The 15,978-nt window shown below is 45.3% G+C and overlaps 1 protein-coding gene across 1 annotated transcript in view; it reads left to right on the forward strand.

The window, feature by feature from the left end:
* TTLL11 (tubulin tyrosine ligase like 11) overlaps positions 1-15,978 on the forward strand; it is a 137,261-nt gene that overhangs the window by 106,544 nt on the left and 14,739 nt on the right. Inside the window, exons 8-9 of the mRNA XM_075905425.2 lie at positions 2,736-2,993; positions 10,149-10,255. Of these exons, the coding sequence (XP_075761540.2) occupies positions 2,736-2,993; positions 10,149-10,255 (365 nt within the window). The remainder of the gene's footprint in view (positions 1-2,735; positions 2,994-10,148; positions 10,256-15,978) is intronic.

Below are 15,978 nucleotides of genomic sequence, written 5' to 3' on the forward strand. Positions count from 1 at the left end.
GCATGTGCAGGGTCCTCAGCCCCAGCACCACCTCCTCCCAGTGCCACTGCGTGCAGCGCAGCCTAAATGCTGCCAGGGAAGGGGACCTCTCATGCGCCATGAGAGCTCGTCCCGCCCATCCAGGCCCCGTGCCGTCCAATCTGCAGCCTGCTCTGCAGGAACAATCGATGTGGACACCCAGTGGCACGTGGTACTTTTCCGTGGAGGGTGGCAGAGCAGGGTGGTGCTCCTCCACGTGTAGCTCTGCGGCCCACGCAAGGATGGGATATGAGCTGGAGCTGCAGCCTCGCAGCAGTGCACCAGCCACGAGGCTCCAGTGGCAGCACAGGCTCCTTGCGTGCCATATGTTGCCGACCCCTGTATTAGAGACAATATACTGGCATGTATTTTTAGAATATGCATTTAGGTGCATTAGGACTAGACTGTACTGAATAACTTTTTCGCATTGGTTTAGTCAGTATGTTGTGACCTGTACCACTACATCTTTACAAGTGTAAAAATAAAACCGTTTGTCTCATCGCTAATCCCCTTAGATTAAAGTTGAGCAGTGATTTCTAAACGCCAGCTTTAGTGTTTCTTCATAATAGACCTCCCGCCAAGCTTGCTCAAAGCACAGGAAACAGCACACAAAGCAGATGGGCCAGCAGCAGTGTGCAGATGCAGATATGACATGCAGGTCTTGATTTGGTGTCAGCGAATAACCCAGCAACAGCTCCCGTGAATGTTCTGCTTGGGGATGATGCTGCACAGTAATGGCACAGGAAGCGAGAGAGTCGTACACTAATCACCGTTTCTCAGTTCTGTATTATTGACCTGGCTCCCCGCACCCGCGGGCTCCGAGTTCCTATTTGATTTATTCCCCTTTCAGGTGATTTGCGGAGAGCTTGTTGTCTAGAATTAGAATTGCTCAGTGTTCATGGGTGGGAATTGCTGGAGGATTTTGACTTTCGACAGCCTCTGATCTTAGTATACTTAGAGAAGAGAAAAATGGGGCTTTTCTACCATGCAAAGGTGGCACTGAGTTTTGAGGGAAGACTGCTCTCACTGACATGCTGTTTTACTGGATCTGAAAAGCGCTGGACAAACTGAAGCAATGGAAGCCTTTCTAATACAATGCTGATTTGTAACTGGGGACTCATTAAATAGCAATGCCCATAGTAGCATTTCTAGCCAGTGGCTCTCAGGTATCTGGGCCAAGGGGTCTCCACACATTGTTGCCTATAGGCACCGCCCCTGCAGCCTCCGCTGGCCGCAGTTCCCAGCCAATGGGAGCTGTAGAATTGATGCTTGGGGTGGGGGCAGTGCGAAGAGACCCACCTCCCATCCATGGGTCACAGGCACATGCCAGCCATTTCCAGGAGCGGAAGTGCCTGTATCAGAGGCAGCAGTGCAGGGTTGCAGGGGGCTCCCCAGGAGTGGTGCCAGAGTGCACTCGCTGTCAGATCCACCCCCGGAGACTATTGAATATTTGAGTAACCGCTAAGAATTCATGTGGTTACTCGACTGTTCATTTACCTGATAGCTAACATCCCTAACCGTGACCCATCAAGTCATACTGGGTACTGGTTCAGTATTTTATTAGTCTGATTTATTATACGGATTTCCACAGCTCCTAGGAGGCCTATCACAGACCACAACCCTCGGTGTTGTACAAACTCAAAACACAGACAGACCCTGCTCCGGGAGCTTATATTCAAATAGATAAGACAGATGCAGGACAGGGAAAGGGGATTCCACACACATGGAGTAAATACTGTGATGGTAGCAAATGTCATGTTAGTTCCATGATTTTGGGGGGAGGAGAGGAGACTGTGAGAGAGGGAGTGGGCTGGAGCAAACAGCTGCTCAGCCCAAGCCACAGAGAGTCCACCCAAAACTGTAGAGAGTTGGAGGGAAGTCCCAGGGACCTTGCTTTGGCTTTTCTGCCTGGGCCAAAAACTTCCATCTCCACTGGCACCATTGGTGGCAGCTGGGCAGAAAAGACTGAATTGGCCTTGAGAGTGAAACCCAGCCACCCTAAAAGTGTCCTTCAGGGCCGGGCTGAAGGACCGCAGTGGAGTGTGTTGGGATGCTTGCTCTGCCATGCTCCATGCTGTCTCCGGGTTTGGATAAATGCCGGGCTTACATTCTCACAGCTGCTAATCCAGCAGTTTGACAAATGGGGACATTCCCTTTAAAATTAGTTTTTTCTGTCTTGAACGTTCAACCCTACATAGTAATAGAGAGGTAGCCGTGTTAGTCTGATCTTGCTAAAACAAAAGGGAAAACTATGTAGCACTTTAAAGACAAACAAGATGGTTTAATAGGTGATGAGCTTTCGTGGGCGGGTCTGGCCCACGAAAGCTCATCACCTATTAAAGTCTAAATAAACATTGTCTCATTGTCTGAGGTGCTAAGAGCCCCAATCTCTCCCGTTCATTGCCATGGGAGTGAGTAGCTCTCCACATCACATCTCTTCACACACTCAGCTAGTATGAAGAACTCCGAAATCAGAAATCCTTCTTTCCTTTTTGAAATGTAGACAGCTCAGCTGAGGTTTTATTTAGTCTTTTAATTTTGAACACAGTTGCTTGTATGTGTTTTTCCAGCCCACAATGAATGTTTGCATCCAAATTACTATGTAAATCCCTGAAAATAGGTTTTAATGATAAGGATGCTGACAGACTCATGGTGGATTGATAAAGTGTCTTCCGGTGATAAACTTATCTCAAGTACAATTCCTGTTTGTGCTACAGATCTCAACTCTCTGAGCATTCATCAGACACAAAAGAAGACCTGATGGAACCAGGATCAGCGGAGAAACTGGAACATGAGATCAGCAAAAATCCAGAAGCCAGCTTACCCTCCCTCTGTCTCAAGCAAGTGTTTCCAAAGTATGCCAAACAGTTCAACTATCTGCGACTGGGGGACAGAATGGCTGCATTGTTTATCCGATTTCTTGGCGTAAGAGGGATAATGAAGTTGGGACCAACAGGTTTCCGAACTTTTATAAGGTCAGTGACTTGAAACTCTCTTTGTGTATGTCTGCACTTGCACCCTAGTTCGAACTAGAGATGCAAATGTATGCATTCGAAATAGTCAATGAAGCGGGGATTTAAATATCCCGCGCTTCATTAGCATGATCTCGCTGGCGCATTACTTTAACAGCTGTTTCGAACGTGAAAGTGCACGCGTTAGGGATGTGTTAGGTCGAACCAAACTGCTTGGTTCGAATTAGCGTTACTCCTCATTTTCGGAGGAGTAACGTTAGTTCGAACCAAGGGGTCCTGCCGCGCACTTTCACTTTCGAAACAGCTGTTGATCGGAGTAACGCGCCAGTGAGATCATGCTAATGAAGCACGGGATATTTAAATCTCCGCTTCATTGACTATTTCGAATGCCTACATTTGCATCCCTAGTTCGAACTAGGGTGCAAGTGTAGACATACGCGTAGAGTATCGTAAAAATGTAGTAAAGGATTTTAGATCTCCCAGACCTATCCAATAGCACTGCTGTTCTTGTGTTCATGTAGTAGAGTAGTCAAAACCAAAGAGAACATTTCCCTCCAAATCCCACTGAACAGTTGCACACTCTTGTGTATTTTTGTTCTCGTCATTGCTGATTAGTGAGGTAACTTCTGTAGTATGCACGTGTATTTTTCTTTTTTTATAGTCAGTACTGCTCATCATCCAGTATTAGAGAACATGCATGTTTGCAAGGCAGCGAACTGTGTTGTCACAACCTTGGGATTGTGTGACACCTACTTGCATTCTTGTTAATAGGGACAAAAAGAGAGGTCCCATTTTTCACAATTTGCCTTGGTATTTAACAAGGAAAGAAAAGGAAATGGCTGATAGGTGACACTGCCATTGTCAGCTATAGAAATTGTTGTGATTCCTTAAATTGAGGGTTGTCTCTTTAAAGGAACAAGCACTGTGAGCAGAAGGCCTCAAAAATCAAATCCTGGGTATTTTTTTCATACCAATGTCCTTTGATGTAAATGAGGGAAGAAGAAATTGCGTAAGCATCCGAGCTATGAACAGAATGTTACTAAGCAGAATGTTTTTCAAAATTCAGCAATTCAAAAGCTCTTCAGAATGAAAGGACAATGTGGTAATCTTTCTGTGCTTATCTGTCTATGCCATTTGATATAGCTGAGTTTCCAAAGCTGTTTGGCTGGTAAATTTTGTGTTTTGTAGTTGCTCTTGCTAACAAGCCTCTCTTTGTAGGCAATTTTTGTTTTAAATTCTGCCTCATTATGAGCTAATGTTTTGATCATATTTCCTCTGAAAATAAAGTAGATGTCATCTGCAGGGGCAAGAGAGAGGTTAGTTGCACTATATTCTGGGACACTGAATTCTACTCTTAACTTCTACCTCCCAAAACAGAGTGGGAAAATAAGCATAATAGATTCTGTCTTAATTGATTTGCACAGTGTCCATCTCTTGAAATGTGCTGTACGAGTCAGCAGTTTACTGAGTGAATTATGCTAATACCTGGCAAGCCACATATTTTTTTTCCTTCTGGTAAAAGGCGGACTATGCATGCATTTATCTCCTCTTATTAACTATGTAAACCCTTCCCCTAAATCACTGTCTCAGTATTGCCTAAGAACAGTGTGTGTCAGCATTTACTAAGTACCATTTTTGTAATTGATGGTCGTGTACTTGCTGTCTGTGACAGTGGCATGAGCTGTCATCAGAATTGCTCTGATGCCACAAATTGAGGATTATCCATTTGGCCGGGGAGCAAGCTGGCAGAGCAGAAGGGCTCTAGTTTCATATGACTGGCTTCCTAAAAGAGTTCAGCAGGAATCTAGAATTTATTCATAGAGCTGACACCTCAGTTGAGTTTATTTTTTAAAAACCCATTTGGCTTTTGCTTACACCATTTTTCCAACTCTTTGATGTGCATATTTGAGCAAGTGAGTCTCCTTTACACTTGCATGGAGCCGGTGTAAGCAGGCTGGAGTGAATCTAGAGAGATGTGGGCACTAAGCAGCCTGCAAGATGAATGCAGTTCGCTGGAGTTAGCCCTTGGTGGACCACCTGATGCTTTATTTACCCGAGGCCCGCAAGTATGGCTGCTCATAGTTCCCATTAGCTGCAGTTTGCCATTCCCAGCCAATGGGAGCTGCGGGAAGCAATGGCCTAGCCTGCACTGCTTCCTGCAGCTCCCAATGGCTGGGAACAGTGAACCATGGCCAATAGGAGTTGCGAGCTATCATACCTGCTCAGGTAAATAAAGCCTCTGGTGGCCTGCCAAGCGCTAACCCTGACAAACTGCATCTGGGATGCTTAGTACCCACTTCTGCTCAAGAGCATATAGAGATGTCCAGAGAAAGGGGGTCTATTTTACACCTCATAATGCTGATGCAAACCTGTCTTCTCATCCCGTTCGGAGACTTCTGTCTGCTGCTTCCAAGAAATAAGCTCCATATTAAAAGGACTGTGTGCCTGTGCTGCTTTGAAAACATCTGGCTAAATGTCACTCTGGATCTTTGCTTATCCAAACTGCGGTTCTGAAGTGTGTAGGGCTGTGTCTCAGGTCATCTTGCGTTGTGGATTGACTCTGTTGGAGAGACACTGTCCAAGAGTTGTATTTCCCTCCCATATCTGTATGTAGAAAAGCAAGTTCTGGAACGTTGTAGCACACATCATTCACAGGGATCACAACTGAGGTAAATAGCATTGGAGACAAAGGTAAGTTCCTTTTACTGTGCGTCTTATTTAGGTACCTGTTTAGCATCTGAAAAAAGACACTATATCCTTAAAAGAAGATGGGCATAGCCTGACCTGTGATCTAAAGCTTTATTCGGTAGGAACACTTGGGCCTTTATTTCAGTGCCAATTGATGGTCTTTAACAAAGGTTAGTATTTTTCATCGTTCTGATCTACTTTTTTAACTTCTAGTAAACCAGAGGAAGGTGAGTCTATTTGGATTTAAATACTGTGAAGAGGAGGTATTGAAGCAGTGATTTCCTTAGCCATGGGTGTGTACCCTGCTGGTCCCTGCGAGGAAGGAGGCTTTCCAAATGCTGCTCACTGAATCACTATGCACTAATGATTTGCATCAGGAAATTGCAACTTGCAGAGACAAGGAATTCAATTTATTTTTCATATACTTTTCCTTTGTCTTTGTCATTGTTATTTAATGACTACATGTTCCAGTTACGGTACAAATAAATATCCCATTTTCTGTCTTTCATTGGCGCTGACAAAATAAATAAGCAGCAGGAGCAGATGCACTCTTAAAATACAGAGATCCTCTTTTCATCACATGCCCTTAGCAGTGAAGAATGAATACAAACAAACATCTATATATAGAAAAGACTGTGGGGTGTCTGCATTATCCACAGGCCAGTGCAGGATTGTTTGCTGCCGCATGTTTTTTACTCTTTAATCCAGTCTTGATAGGGATGCCTGGGCGCGCTTAATATAAATGTCAGGATGGAGGGATAGATATTCCTCTTAATAATTATGGAATAATCTTTATTCTTCTCCTTGTCCTCACATGTGGTGCTTGACAAGCCATTTTGCAACAGCCTCATTGGAGAAGTACAGAGCCCTTAGACCATAGTCAAATCTTGTCAGAGGCAGGGTGCATTGATCTAGATCACCAAAAAAAGTCATTGATTGAAATCAAGTTTCCCACTGATACTTCTTCGCGTATTTCTTCAAACAATGCAAATCTGATCACTAAAACATGATCTTTTATAGCTCCGGACAGGATTTTACAACATCTAACAGGGGCTACTTTGTGTAATTTTTTTTAGATAAATTAATAAACACCAAGTTAGGAAGTAGTACGTAGTACTCATTACCTGTGGCAAGCTGCAGATGCTGCAGCAGCACATTAGGAATGGTAAGAACTAAGTCACACACAAACACAATAGTGCTTATATTTTATTCAACTAAATCTTAAATGTTACATATATGTTTCACATTTGTAATTGCAGCAGTCTCCTGAGCTGCCGACTGCCAGCTGTCCTTAAACTCTTTTTTTTAATGTTCAGATTTTGTTAACTCTGACAGATCCTCAGAACGCTAAATGTACCATGTCCTTAGAACTTCTACAACTAGCTCTCATCTTCCCCACTCCCACTGTCATTTTGATGCAAAGCTGATTGATTCCAAGTTGCCAAAAAAAGCTAAGACTGTGCTGAGAATGCACTTTATTTTGGAAGTCTCAGAGGGGTAGCTGTGTTAGTGTAACAGGAAAAACAACTTTAAAAAACAACTAATAGTCTAGCAGCACCTTAAAGACTAACAAAACATGTAGATGGTATTATGAACTTTCGTGGGCACAACCCATTTCATCAGATGACTGGAGTATTAGAAGTCCAGATCCAAGAATAAATAAGGGAAGGGAGTGGAAAGGAGAGAAAAGGAAAGAAAGAAAAAATCGAGAGAGTGAGTAGCTTGTTCAAATAGTTACAAGAGGCTGATAAGAATAATTAGTTCCTGCATTGTTTGGTTGGTTGGTTAAGGCATTCGGATGTGGAAGGTAGTGTGCAAGCGAGCTGATGTCTCTGTTCATTCCATTCACACAAGAATTAAACTTGCAAATTTAAGTTTTAAAAAAAAGAGTAGTCCTGTAGTGCCTTAGAGCAGGGGGGCCACTTAAAGAATGTTGGTACATGGTTATGGGCCGGCTCCATCCCCCACAGACGGGACAGCAGGGGCGGGGCTGAGGACTAGCCTCCCCCCAGAGTTGTCCGGGGCCAGAAGCTTTGAATTAAAGACACAGCTACCTGGGATTGCTCTGGCTATTTAAAGGGCTGGTGGCTCTCACCCCTACTGAGGTAGTGCTGACCAGGAACAGGGAGCCATTTAAATAGAACCTGGCTGCCTGAGCCCCCACCTGGGAATTTGGTGGCCCAGGCAGTAGGATATACATAGAAAGTGGCCAGATGCTGTCCGCGGGTCGGATCTGGCTCAGCTCACACCCTAGATCCCCCTTTGTCTCTAAAGCACTACTACCAGCTCTCTGACAGCGAGGAGGGTTAAGAAGCTACTTGGAAGAGCAGGACAGCAAAACACTCGTAATATTTCCCAGCAGAAACATCCCTTGCTAGCAAAATAGGGATTTTCAAAGCAAATGTTGCCAGCATGTTCAGTGCCTTGCAGGATCAGTCGCTCAGCTTCTCCATGTCTAGAGGCATTTCCAGTGGATCAGTGAGTATTGTTCAGTGATAATAATAGCTTCAGGAGGGTCACAGTTTGTAGCAATTGGATGAGAATAGTAAGTGGATTTTTTGGTTATCTCTAATAAAACCCAGCTAATTAAAAACCATGTACAGGTAGAACCTCTCTGGTCTGGCAACATCCGTGGTCCAGCATGATTTTAGTTAGCCGGATGTCCACTTATCATGGGTGTGTCTACGTTTCCTGTGGTCCCATAAAGTTTGTTTACAGCCACCAGTCCTGGCTGTCAGTGTTCTGGGGTTTATTTAGCGCTAATTGACCCCTAAATGTCTTCTAAGAGCCATTAAGCAGTGGAAGTATGGGTGATTAGAGTTCTTGTCAAACATGTGGACAAGGGGGATCCAGTAGATATGGTATACTTAGATTTTCGGAAAGCCTTTGACAAGGTCCCTCACCAAAGGCTCTTGTGTAAATTACATCGCCATGGGATAAGAGGGAAGGGCCTTTCTTGGATTGAGAACTGGTTAAAAGACAGGAAACAAAGGGTAGGAATAAATGGTAAATTTTCAGAATGCAGAATGGAGAAGGGTAACTAGTGATGTCCCCCAAGGGTCAATCCTGGGACCAATCCTTTTCAACTTATTCATAAATGATCTGGAGAAAGGGGTAAGCAGTGAGGTGATAAAGCTTGCGGATGATACCAAACTGTTTAGGATAGTCAAGACAGAAGCAGACTGTGAGGGACTCCAAAAAGATCTCACCAAACTGAGTGATTGGGCAACAAAATGGCAAATGAAATTTAATGTGGATAAGTGTAAAGTAATGCACATCGGGAAAAATAACCCCACTATACGTACAGTATGATGGGGACTAATCTGGCTATGACAAATCAGGAAAGAGATCTTGGAGTTATCGTGGACAGTTCTCTGAAAACTTCCACACAGTGTTCAGCGGCGGTCAAAAATGATTAGGGGTTTGGAACAGGTCCCATATGAAGAGAGGTTAAAGCAACTGGGACTTTTCAGTTTAGAAAAGAGGAGACTGAGGGGGGATATGATAGAGGTATATAAAATCATGAGTAGTGTGGAGAGGGCGGATGAAGAAAAGTTATTTTTTGGTTCCCATAATAGAAGAACTAGAGGACACCAAATGAAAGTAATGGGTAGCAGGTTTAAAACTAATAAAAGGAAGTTCTTCTTCACACAGCGTGTAGTCAATCTGTGGAACTCCTTGCCAGAAGAGGCTGTGAAGGCTAGGACTATAACAGAGTTTAAAGAGAAGCTAGATAATTTCATAGCCTTTTATGGACCTAAACTCTATTAGCCAGGGGATAGAAATGGTGTCCCTGGTCTCTGTTTGTCAGAGGCTGGAGAAGGATGTCAGGAGACAAATCGCATGATCATTGTCTTCGGTCCACCCTCTCTGGGGTATCTGGAGCTGGCCACTGTCAGCAGACAGGCTACTGTGCTAGATGGACCTTTGGTCTGACCCAGTACAGCTGTTCTTATGTTCTTATGTGATGCTGCTAGACCATATTGACCTTCCCTGGTCCGACAAATTCTCTGGTCCGGCACCAGTCAAATCCCAAAGGGGCTAGACTAGAGAGGTTCAGCCTGAGTAGCAACTGTTTAGTCCTGTTGTTTTCAGGCTGTTGGTATGAAGTTGTATGTGCCAAGTGTTCAGAACTGACTTGGAGTTGTGGCAGTAACCACAGCATTGGATCTGCTCCCAGTGAATCCCTAGCAGAGCTGATGTCCGAGTGTTGTGAACCAATGGGAAGACGGGCTATATAGAGGGTGTTGTAAGGGAGTATATACCGGGCTGTCTCTGGTTACGCCCATGTATGTTCAACAAGCGCTGGTCTGACTGATCTTTGCAGCAAGCTACATTGGCCATGGCTTTTGGCTTAGCTCTGTGCTTTCATAGCTGCCCACCTGGCCTGAATAAACCCTTTGATCCCAGTTGTCTTCCCACAGTTTTGGCTAACTTTTTCTTTCTCTTTATTTGGTTTCTGTTTAATAGGAACTGCAAGCTGTATAACAGCAATTTCTCAATGGCTTCTGCAGATATTCTGTACATCGATATCACAAGAAGATGGAATAGTGTGGGTCTAGACCAAAGAGAATCAGGTAATGCTATCCCATGCTGGCAGAGCACATACGTTTCTGTTTCTAGATAGCTTTTGCCCTCATAGATGCCCATGCAGCTTGTGCTAATATTTGTGGAAACGGTGCCTCTGCATCTGACTGTAGAATTTGGCCTGTTAGTGCTATACTAGCTTCCTTTCATGTGTCGGGTAGGTCGACCTTGCTTTCAGGTCCTCACTGGATCTGGGTTTCACAAAGCTGCCCTTTTTGCACTTGCGACTTTGCAAGTGTCATTTTGGGTTTTGCATCTGCACCTGCAGTTTCATCTGGTGTTTGAAGGCACTTTGCCTTCAGTCCTGTACTGAATACTGAAAACCAATGTGAATGCGCATGCGGAAATGCCTTAGCTTTATGGTCACATAAGCAGATGCTGAGTTGCCTCATCCAAATCCATACTCTCCTTAATAACTCTCCCAGTGAGGTCTCCATTCTAGCACAATGAGGTGCAGCCTGTATTCAGACCGTAATTTACATAGCTAACAAAAACACCTCACATTCAAGAGCTCCAAATGGCACATCCAGCGCTTTGATGGTCGCGCCTGCTGCCCGATTGGATTATTTTTGGTAAGATCCAAGTACTGCATTCATTTACTTTTCAAATAGTAGGTTCTACCCTACAGCTCTTCTCTCACTGACCTGAGCTTTGTGATGAGCAAGGAATAGATGCTACACTACTACTCAGCTGTTAAATTCGCCTCAAATTTAAATGATACCAAAAAAGCTTCTTTTTTTTTTCAAAAGAGAAATTCATTAAATAACAACATTTATTGGAGCAGCAAGGTAGGCGTTCCTATCACGGTGCTGCAGACGGCAGCTCACTTACTAGAGCTTTGTTGGCAATAGAGAGCAAGGCTTAAATCTGAACCTTTGCAGGTAAGTATTCATCTTAATTAGCATTTAAGGGCGAAGAGGTCTCAGGTTTTAAGAGAGTTCTAAAATATTGCTGCTGCATTAAGCGAAGAAGAAGAAGACAGAAAAAGAAAAGCCACCTCTAGTGCTGAATATGTATGGTAGCAGAAATGTGCCTTTAATTACATTATTAAATAGGGGAATTGATCAGTACTAGCAGAAGGAAGCTGTTTTTCATGTTTATTGCTTCAAACTAGCATTGCCATCTGGCCCATTGTTAATTCCGGATTTGTTTTTCATGTTTTGTTTGCTTCTTAAATTACTATGTATACACAAAATCTGTACAGTCTGCTCATGTAAGGGTGCTAGCACAGACTGGTTATGTTGTGTGTTTGTCGGTGTTTCTCTTTGTTTGGCTGACCAGAACAAGGAGAGGAGAGAAATATTTATTTTCCGTACACTCCAACTAGCAATATCCCCCTCCTCTCTGGCTTCCCTCATACCTCCATTTTCTTCTCTGGCCCATATAAATGCAGTGTCTGAAGTCATCTTTAGACTCCCCCTTTTCCGCCAACCCGGGTTCAAGCGTCTTGTCTTAATTCTATCCCTTCCTACTTAACCAGTCTGTTCTCTTCTTGTGTTGCTGCCTTAACCTCAGGGCAGTGGTCTCCAAACATTTTGAAGCACAAGATCACTTTTTTTAATTAAGTCGGGGTAGGCAATAATTTTAGATGGGGAGGTGTCAGCCAATGGTCAGGGCAGTGAGTGGTGTGTGTGTGTGTGTGTGTGTGTGTGTGTGTGTGTGTGTGTGTGTGTGTGTGTGTGTGTGTGTGTGTGTGTGTGTGTGTGTGTGTGTGTGTGTGTGTGTGTGTGTGTGTGTGTGTGTGTGTGTGTGTGTGTGTTATACACCCGAGACTTCAACTGCTGAGACCGGAGTCCCTTCGCAGCGGGCAACCTGGAGAAGGTTGGGCGCCCCAAGAAGTTTACAGGGAGAGCTTATTACACCTCAGATTTCAGCTGCTAGGATACAGGATCCCTTTGCAGCGGGCAGTCTAGGGAAGACTGAGAGATGCCCCAACGGATTTGTCACCTGGGAGTGACACGATCCAAAACGCCCAAGCTCTTCCTATACCTGTCCCTTATGACCGGCTGAAGTTCTTTTAAATTGTGCTTGGTTCTGTTACCGCAACTGAAGGAGTCAGGTTAAAGCTTAAACAGTTATTATTTTATTGTTACAGGGTAAACTTAGCTGTTAAATGCTACTACTGTGTTACAGATAACACAGCCACTACAAAGGACAGGACAGAAATTACACTAATAAGTCACTTACAGGTACCCTGAAACCCTTTTGGTTCTCTGAGCTCTTATTAAATGCATGCAAAATAGACACCTAGCAGGTATAATTCTCACCCCTGCGTTCCAGACTTGGCGTGGCCAGCGTCTTTCTCTCAATCCCTCGGGAAGAAGTAGGGCGAGGTTGGGCGTCCCACAGACCTCGGGAGACAATCAATACCTGCCAGCAGGTGTAGGTGATTGGAGCTCAAATGGGGTGGGCTACTGAACCCCTCTTTATACCGCTTGGGTCATGTAGGCTTCTTCCTGGTCTCAAGTGGCCAATTAGGAAAAATGGCTTTGAACGCCAAGTTTCCCACGAAGGGTGCAAAGCATAATACACACCTGGGAAAATGCAGACAATGGGCACCTCTGGTATGTGATGGGCGAAGATTCCTCTCCTGGGACAGTGCAGGCGTGTCAACTACTGGTACTAGCCATCAGGACAGCGGGAGGCCCCGGGTCGTCAGCTAGCCCATTTACTGTCTGGTTTCTGTTTATGGTAGAGTCAGGGACAGGCAGCACACCTGCGTTCCCAGGGCATCAAAGGCTGACTGCCTTTCTCTTGCTCTCGGGGGGGGGGGGGGGGGCGTAAACCAAGATGGGGTTCATGTCTGGCTACAGGAGGGTGGGCACTCCAAGAATTTGAAAAGTGCTCCAAGGCTCGTCTGTGATATTAAAGGAGGCAGTGCGGGGTCTGGGATGGAGATTGAGGTAAGGGATGGGAGTGCAGGAAGGGGAGCGGGATCTGCGAGGCAGTGGGGCGCAGGAGGTGGTTGTGACCTGGGGCAAGAGTCTGGGGTTCAGGAGGGGGTGCAGGATCTGAGAGGAGATATGGGTGCAGGAGAGGATTCTGACCTGGAGAAGGGGTGCAGGAAGGAAGTGCAGGGTCTGGGAGGGGTTGTGACCTGGGCAGGAGTGCAGGAGGAGGTGCAGGGGTTTAGGTTGTCACCGAGCATAGGAGATTGGGGTGCAAAGTTTAGGCCCGGGGTGTTGATGTTAGGGTGCCCTCTTTCATAGAATCCTAGAGCTGGAAGAGACCTCAGGAGGTCATCAAGTCCAGCCCCCTGCCCAAGGCAGGACCAATCCCAACTAAATCAACCCAGCCAGGGCTTTGTCAAGCCGAGACTTAAAAACCTCCAGGGATGGAGATTCCACCCCCTCCCTAGGGAACCCATCCCAGTGCTTCACCACCCTCCTAGGGAAATAGTTTTTCTAATATCTAACCTAGACCTCTAACCTTTCCTCCACCCTTGTACCCCATCTCCACAGAGAGGGGGGAAACGACAGGGCTCGGGATGGAGGAAGCTTGCTGACAGCTGCTCCTATGTCTGAACATGCTCAGCATCCTTAAAAGGGCAATGCAAATCTCACACACACTGTCTCTCTCTCCCTCACACACACTCACACGCACACACACAGTCTTTCACACTCATCTCCTGACCCAACACATACTTGTATTGTTAGCACTTTTTCTTCTTTCAAAGTGTGTTATTTTAGGTTTGACTCTTATTTTGCTTGTGGTCCACTGTGACCAGTACTCCTTCCTAGACAGTCACTTCTCATTCTGTTCGTGTGAAACGGATTGTTCCTTCCTAAGTGGAGCATTTTGCATTTGTCCTTATTAAACTTCATCCTATTTAGCTCAGACCATTTCTCCAGTTTGTCCAGATCATTTTGAATTATGACCCTCTCCTCCAAAGCACTTGCAACCCCACCCAGCTTGGTGTCATCTGCAGACTCAGCAAGTATGTTCTCTATGCCATTATTTAAATTGTTGATGAATGATAATGGGATGTGGAGCCTTTGACTTCCAGGGTAATACTGGGGTTTAGCCCTTCAAAATAGGGGCTTTTGTGGTACACGACAGTAGTTAAGATGGACCATTCAGTCTTTCCCAGCCTACTCCATCTTGACAAGCTTGCATCAAACTGTGTGTAGATAAATAGGCCTAGTGGCCAAGCTATTCAGAAGTGGCTAGTGATTTTGGGTGCCCAAGTTGAGACAGAGAGTGGGTTCTAGGACTCTGGTGAAATCTGGCCCCTCAGTGTCTCAGAGTGGAGCCTCACAAATCATTAGTCACTCTTGACAGACTTAGCTAGTCTGGCACTTTTCCCCACTAATGCCCCGTTGTCATTTTTTCCTTACATGTGTTTTCACAGTGAGGGTTTTGTTCCCCATGCTGCAGAATTCCCTTCTCTAAAGCATACTATTATCACAATGTTTTACTCTTATTAAACATTTATACTGCAATAGCGATTAGAAGCCCCAAGCAAGATTGGAGCCTGATTGTGTTATGTGCTGTATAAACTCCTATCCAGTCACAATCCCTGTCCCAAAAAGCTAGTGATTTAATAATACAGTTCCCCTCAGCTTTGCAGGCATGGAATCTAAACTGTTTATACTAAATTGCTACATTTATTCCCTCTAGTATCAGCTTTATACTCTGTCTTACTCTACATACCAGCCACGCACAGCAGACTAGTTTTTGGTATACCTCATGTCTGGATGCTCGAAAAGGGCCTCTTTAAGCATGCCTAGAATTTCCAGTAAGCTTAATGAAACTTATGTGGACGCAGCAAGGGAAGAATAAACCCCTTCTGTCTGATGCTTATAGGAATGAAGATAAACCTGCATGGAGGGGAGCCAGAACTAAACAGACTCCCACCTAGGACCTATACAGGAAGAGAGAGTGTTAAAAGGCAAATGATGTTTTCTCTATTAGATTTTTAATATGTACTCAGGACCCTTATGAAACTTAACAATATGTAGCTTCTCTGCTGTTTGTGAGCCAATTTAACTGTCATTTTTTATTAAAAATGTTAAAGGCTTGGGGTTTTAATATCTTCCTATAACTTTAGTATTAGGAAGTGGAAACATGAATGAGGGTATTGTCAACCAAAGGGGTTTGGAACCCCCAACGGCACGCAGGCATCTACAGCAAGCCAGTGCTGCAAAACTAGCCATTCTGAGGCCGTTAGTAGATGTAAGGTCTCCTCATCCATTCTGGTCTGGGGTTTGTGGCATATCTGCAGACTCTGCTGAGAAGCAGAAGTACAGAGCACCTGGGGGAGGCCTGCCCATTGCGTTTTGTGCCTCTAGGAGGCAGCCACTAAGGCAGAGATGGGCAGTAATTTTTGCCCAGGGGCCACTTCAAAAATGTTTGAAGTAGCCCTGGGCCTAAACAGGAAGGGGTGGGGCCTAAACAGGAAGGGGCAGGGTGACCCTACCCCCAGAGCATGATTGGTCTGGGGGTGGGGGAGTCCCTTTGCTCCCTCCCCCCCACTAGGCACCCATGTCTTGGAAGAGGCTTGGCATGCTCCTCAACTCCCAGGCCAATCAGGGCCTGGGGACGGGGGAGTGCAGGAAGCCTCCTCCTGCCCTGAGAAGAGCATGTGGTACTTTGAAGTACCACGGGCTTCCTGCAGGGCTGGGGCAAGGCGAAGGAAGCTTCACGCAGCTCTCCCGCTCTCAGGCCCTGATTGCCCTGGGGGTGGGGGAGCAAAGCCTCCTCCACTCTCCCA

Source organism: Pelodiscus sinensis, chromosome 23 (assembly GCF_052426305.1).
Source record: "Pelodiscus sinensis isolate ZL-2025 chromosome 23, ASM5242630v1, whole genome shotgun sequence".
NCBI classification, from domain to species: Eukaryota; Metazoa; Chordata; order Testudines; family Trionychidae; genus Pelodiscus; species Pelodiscus sinensis.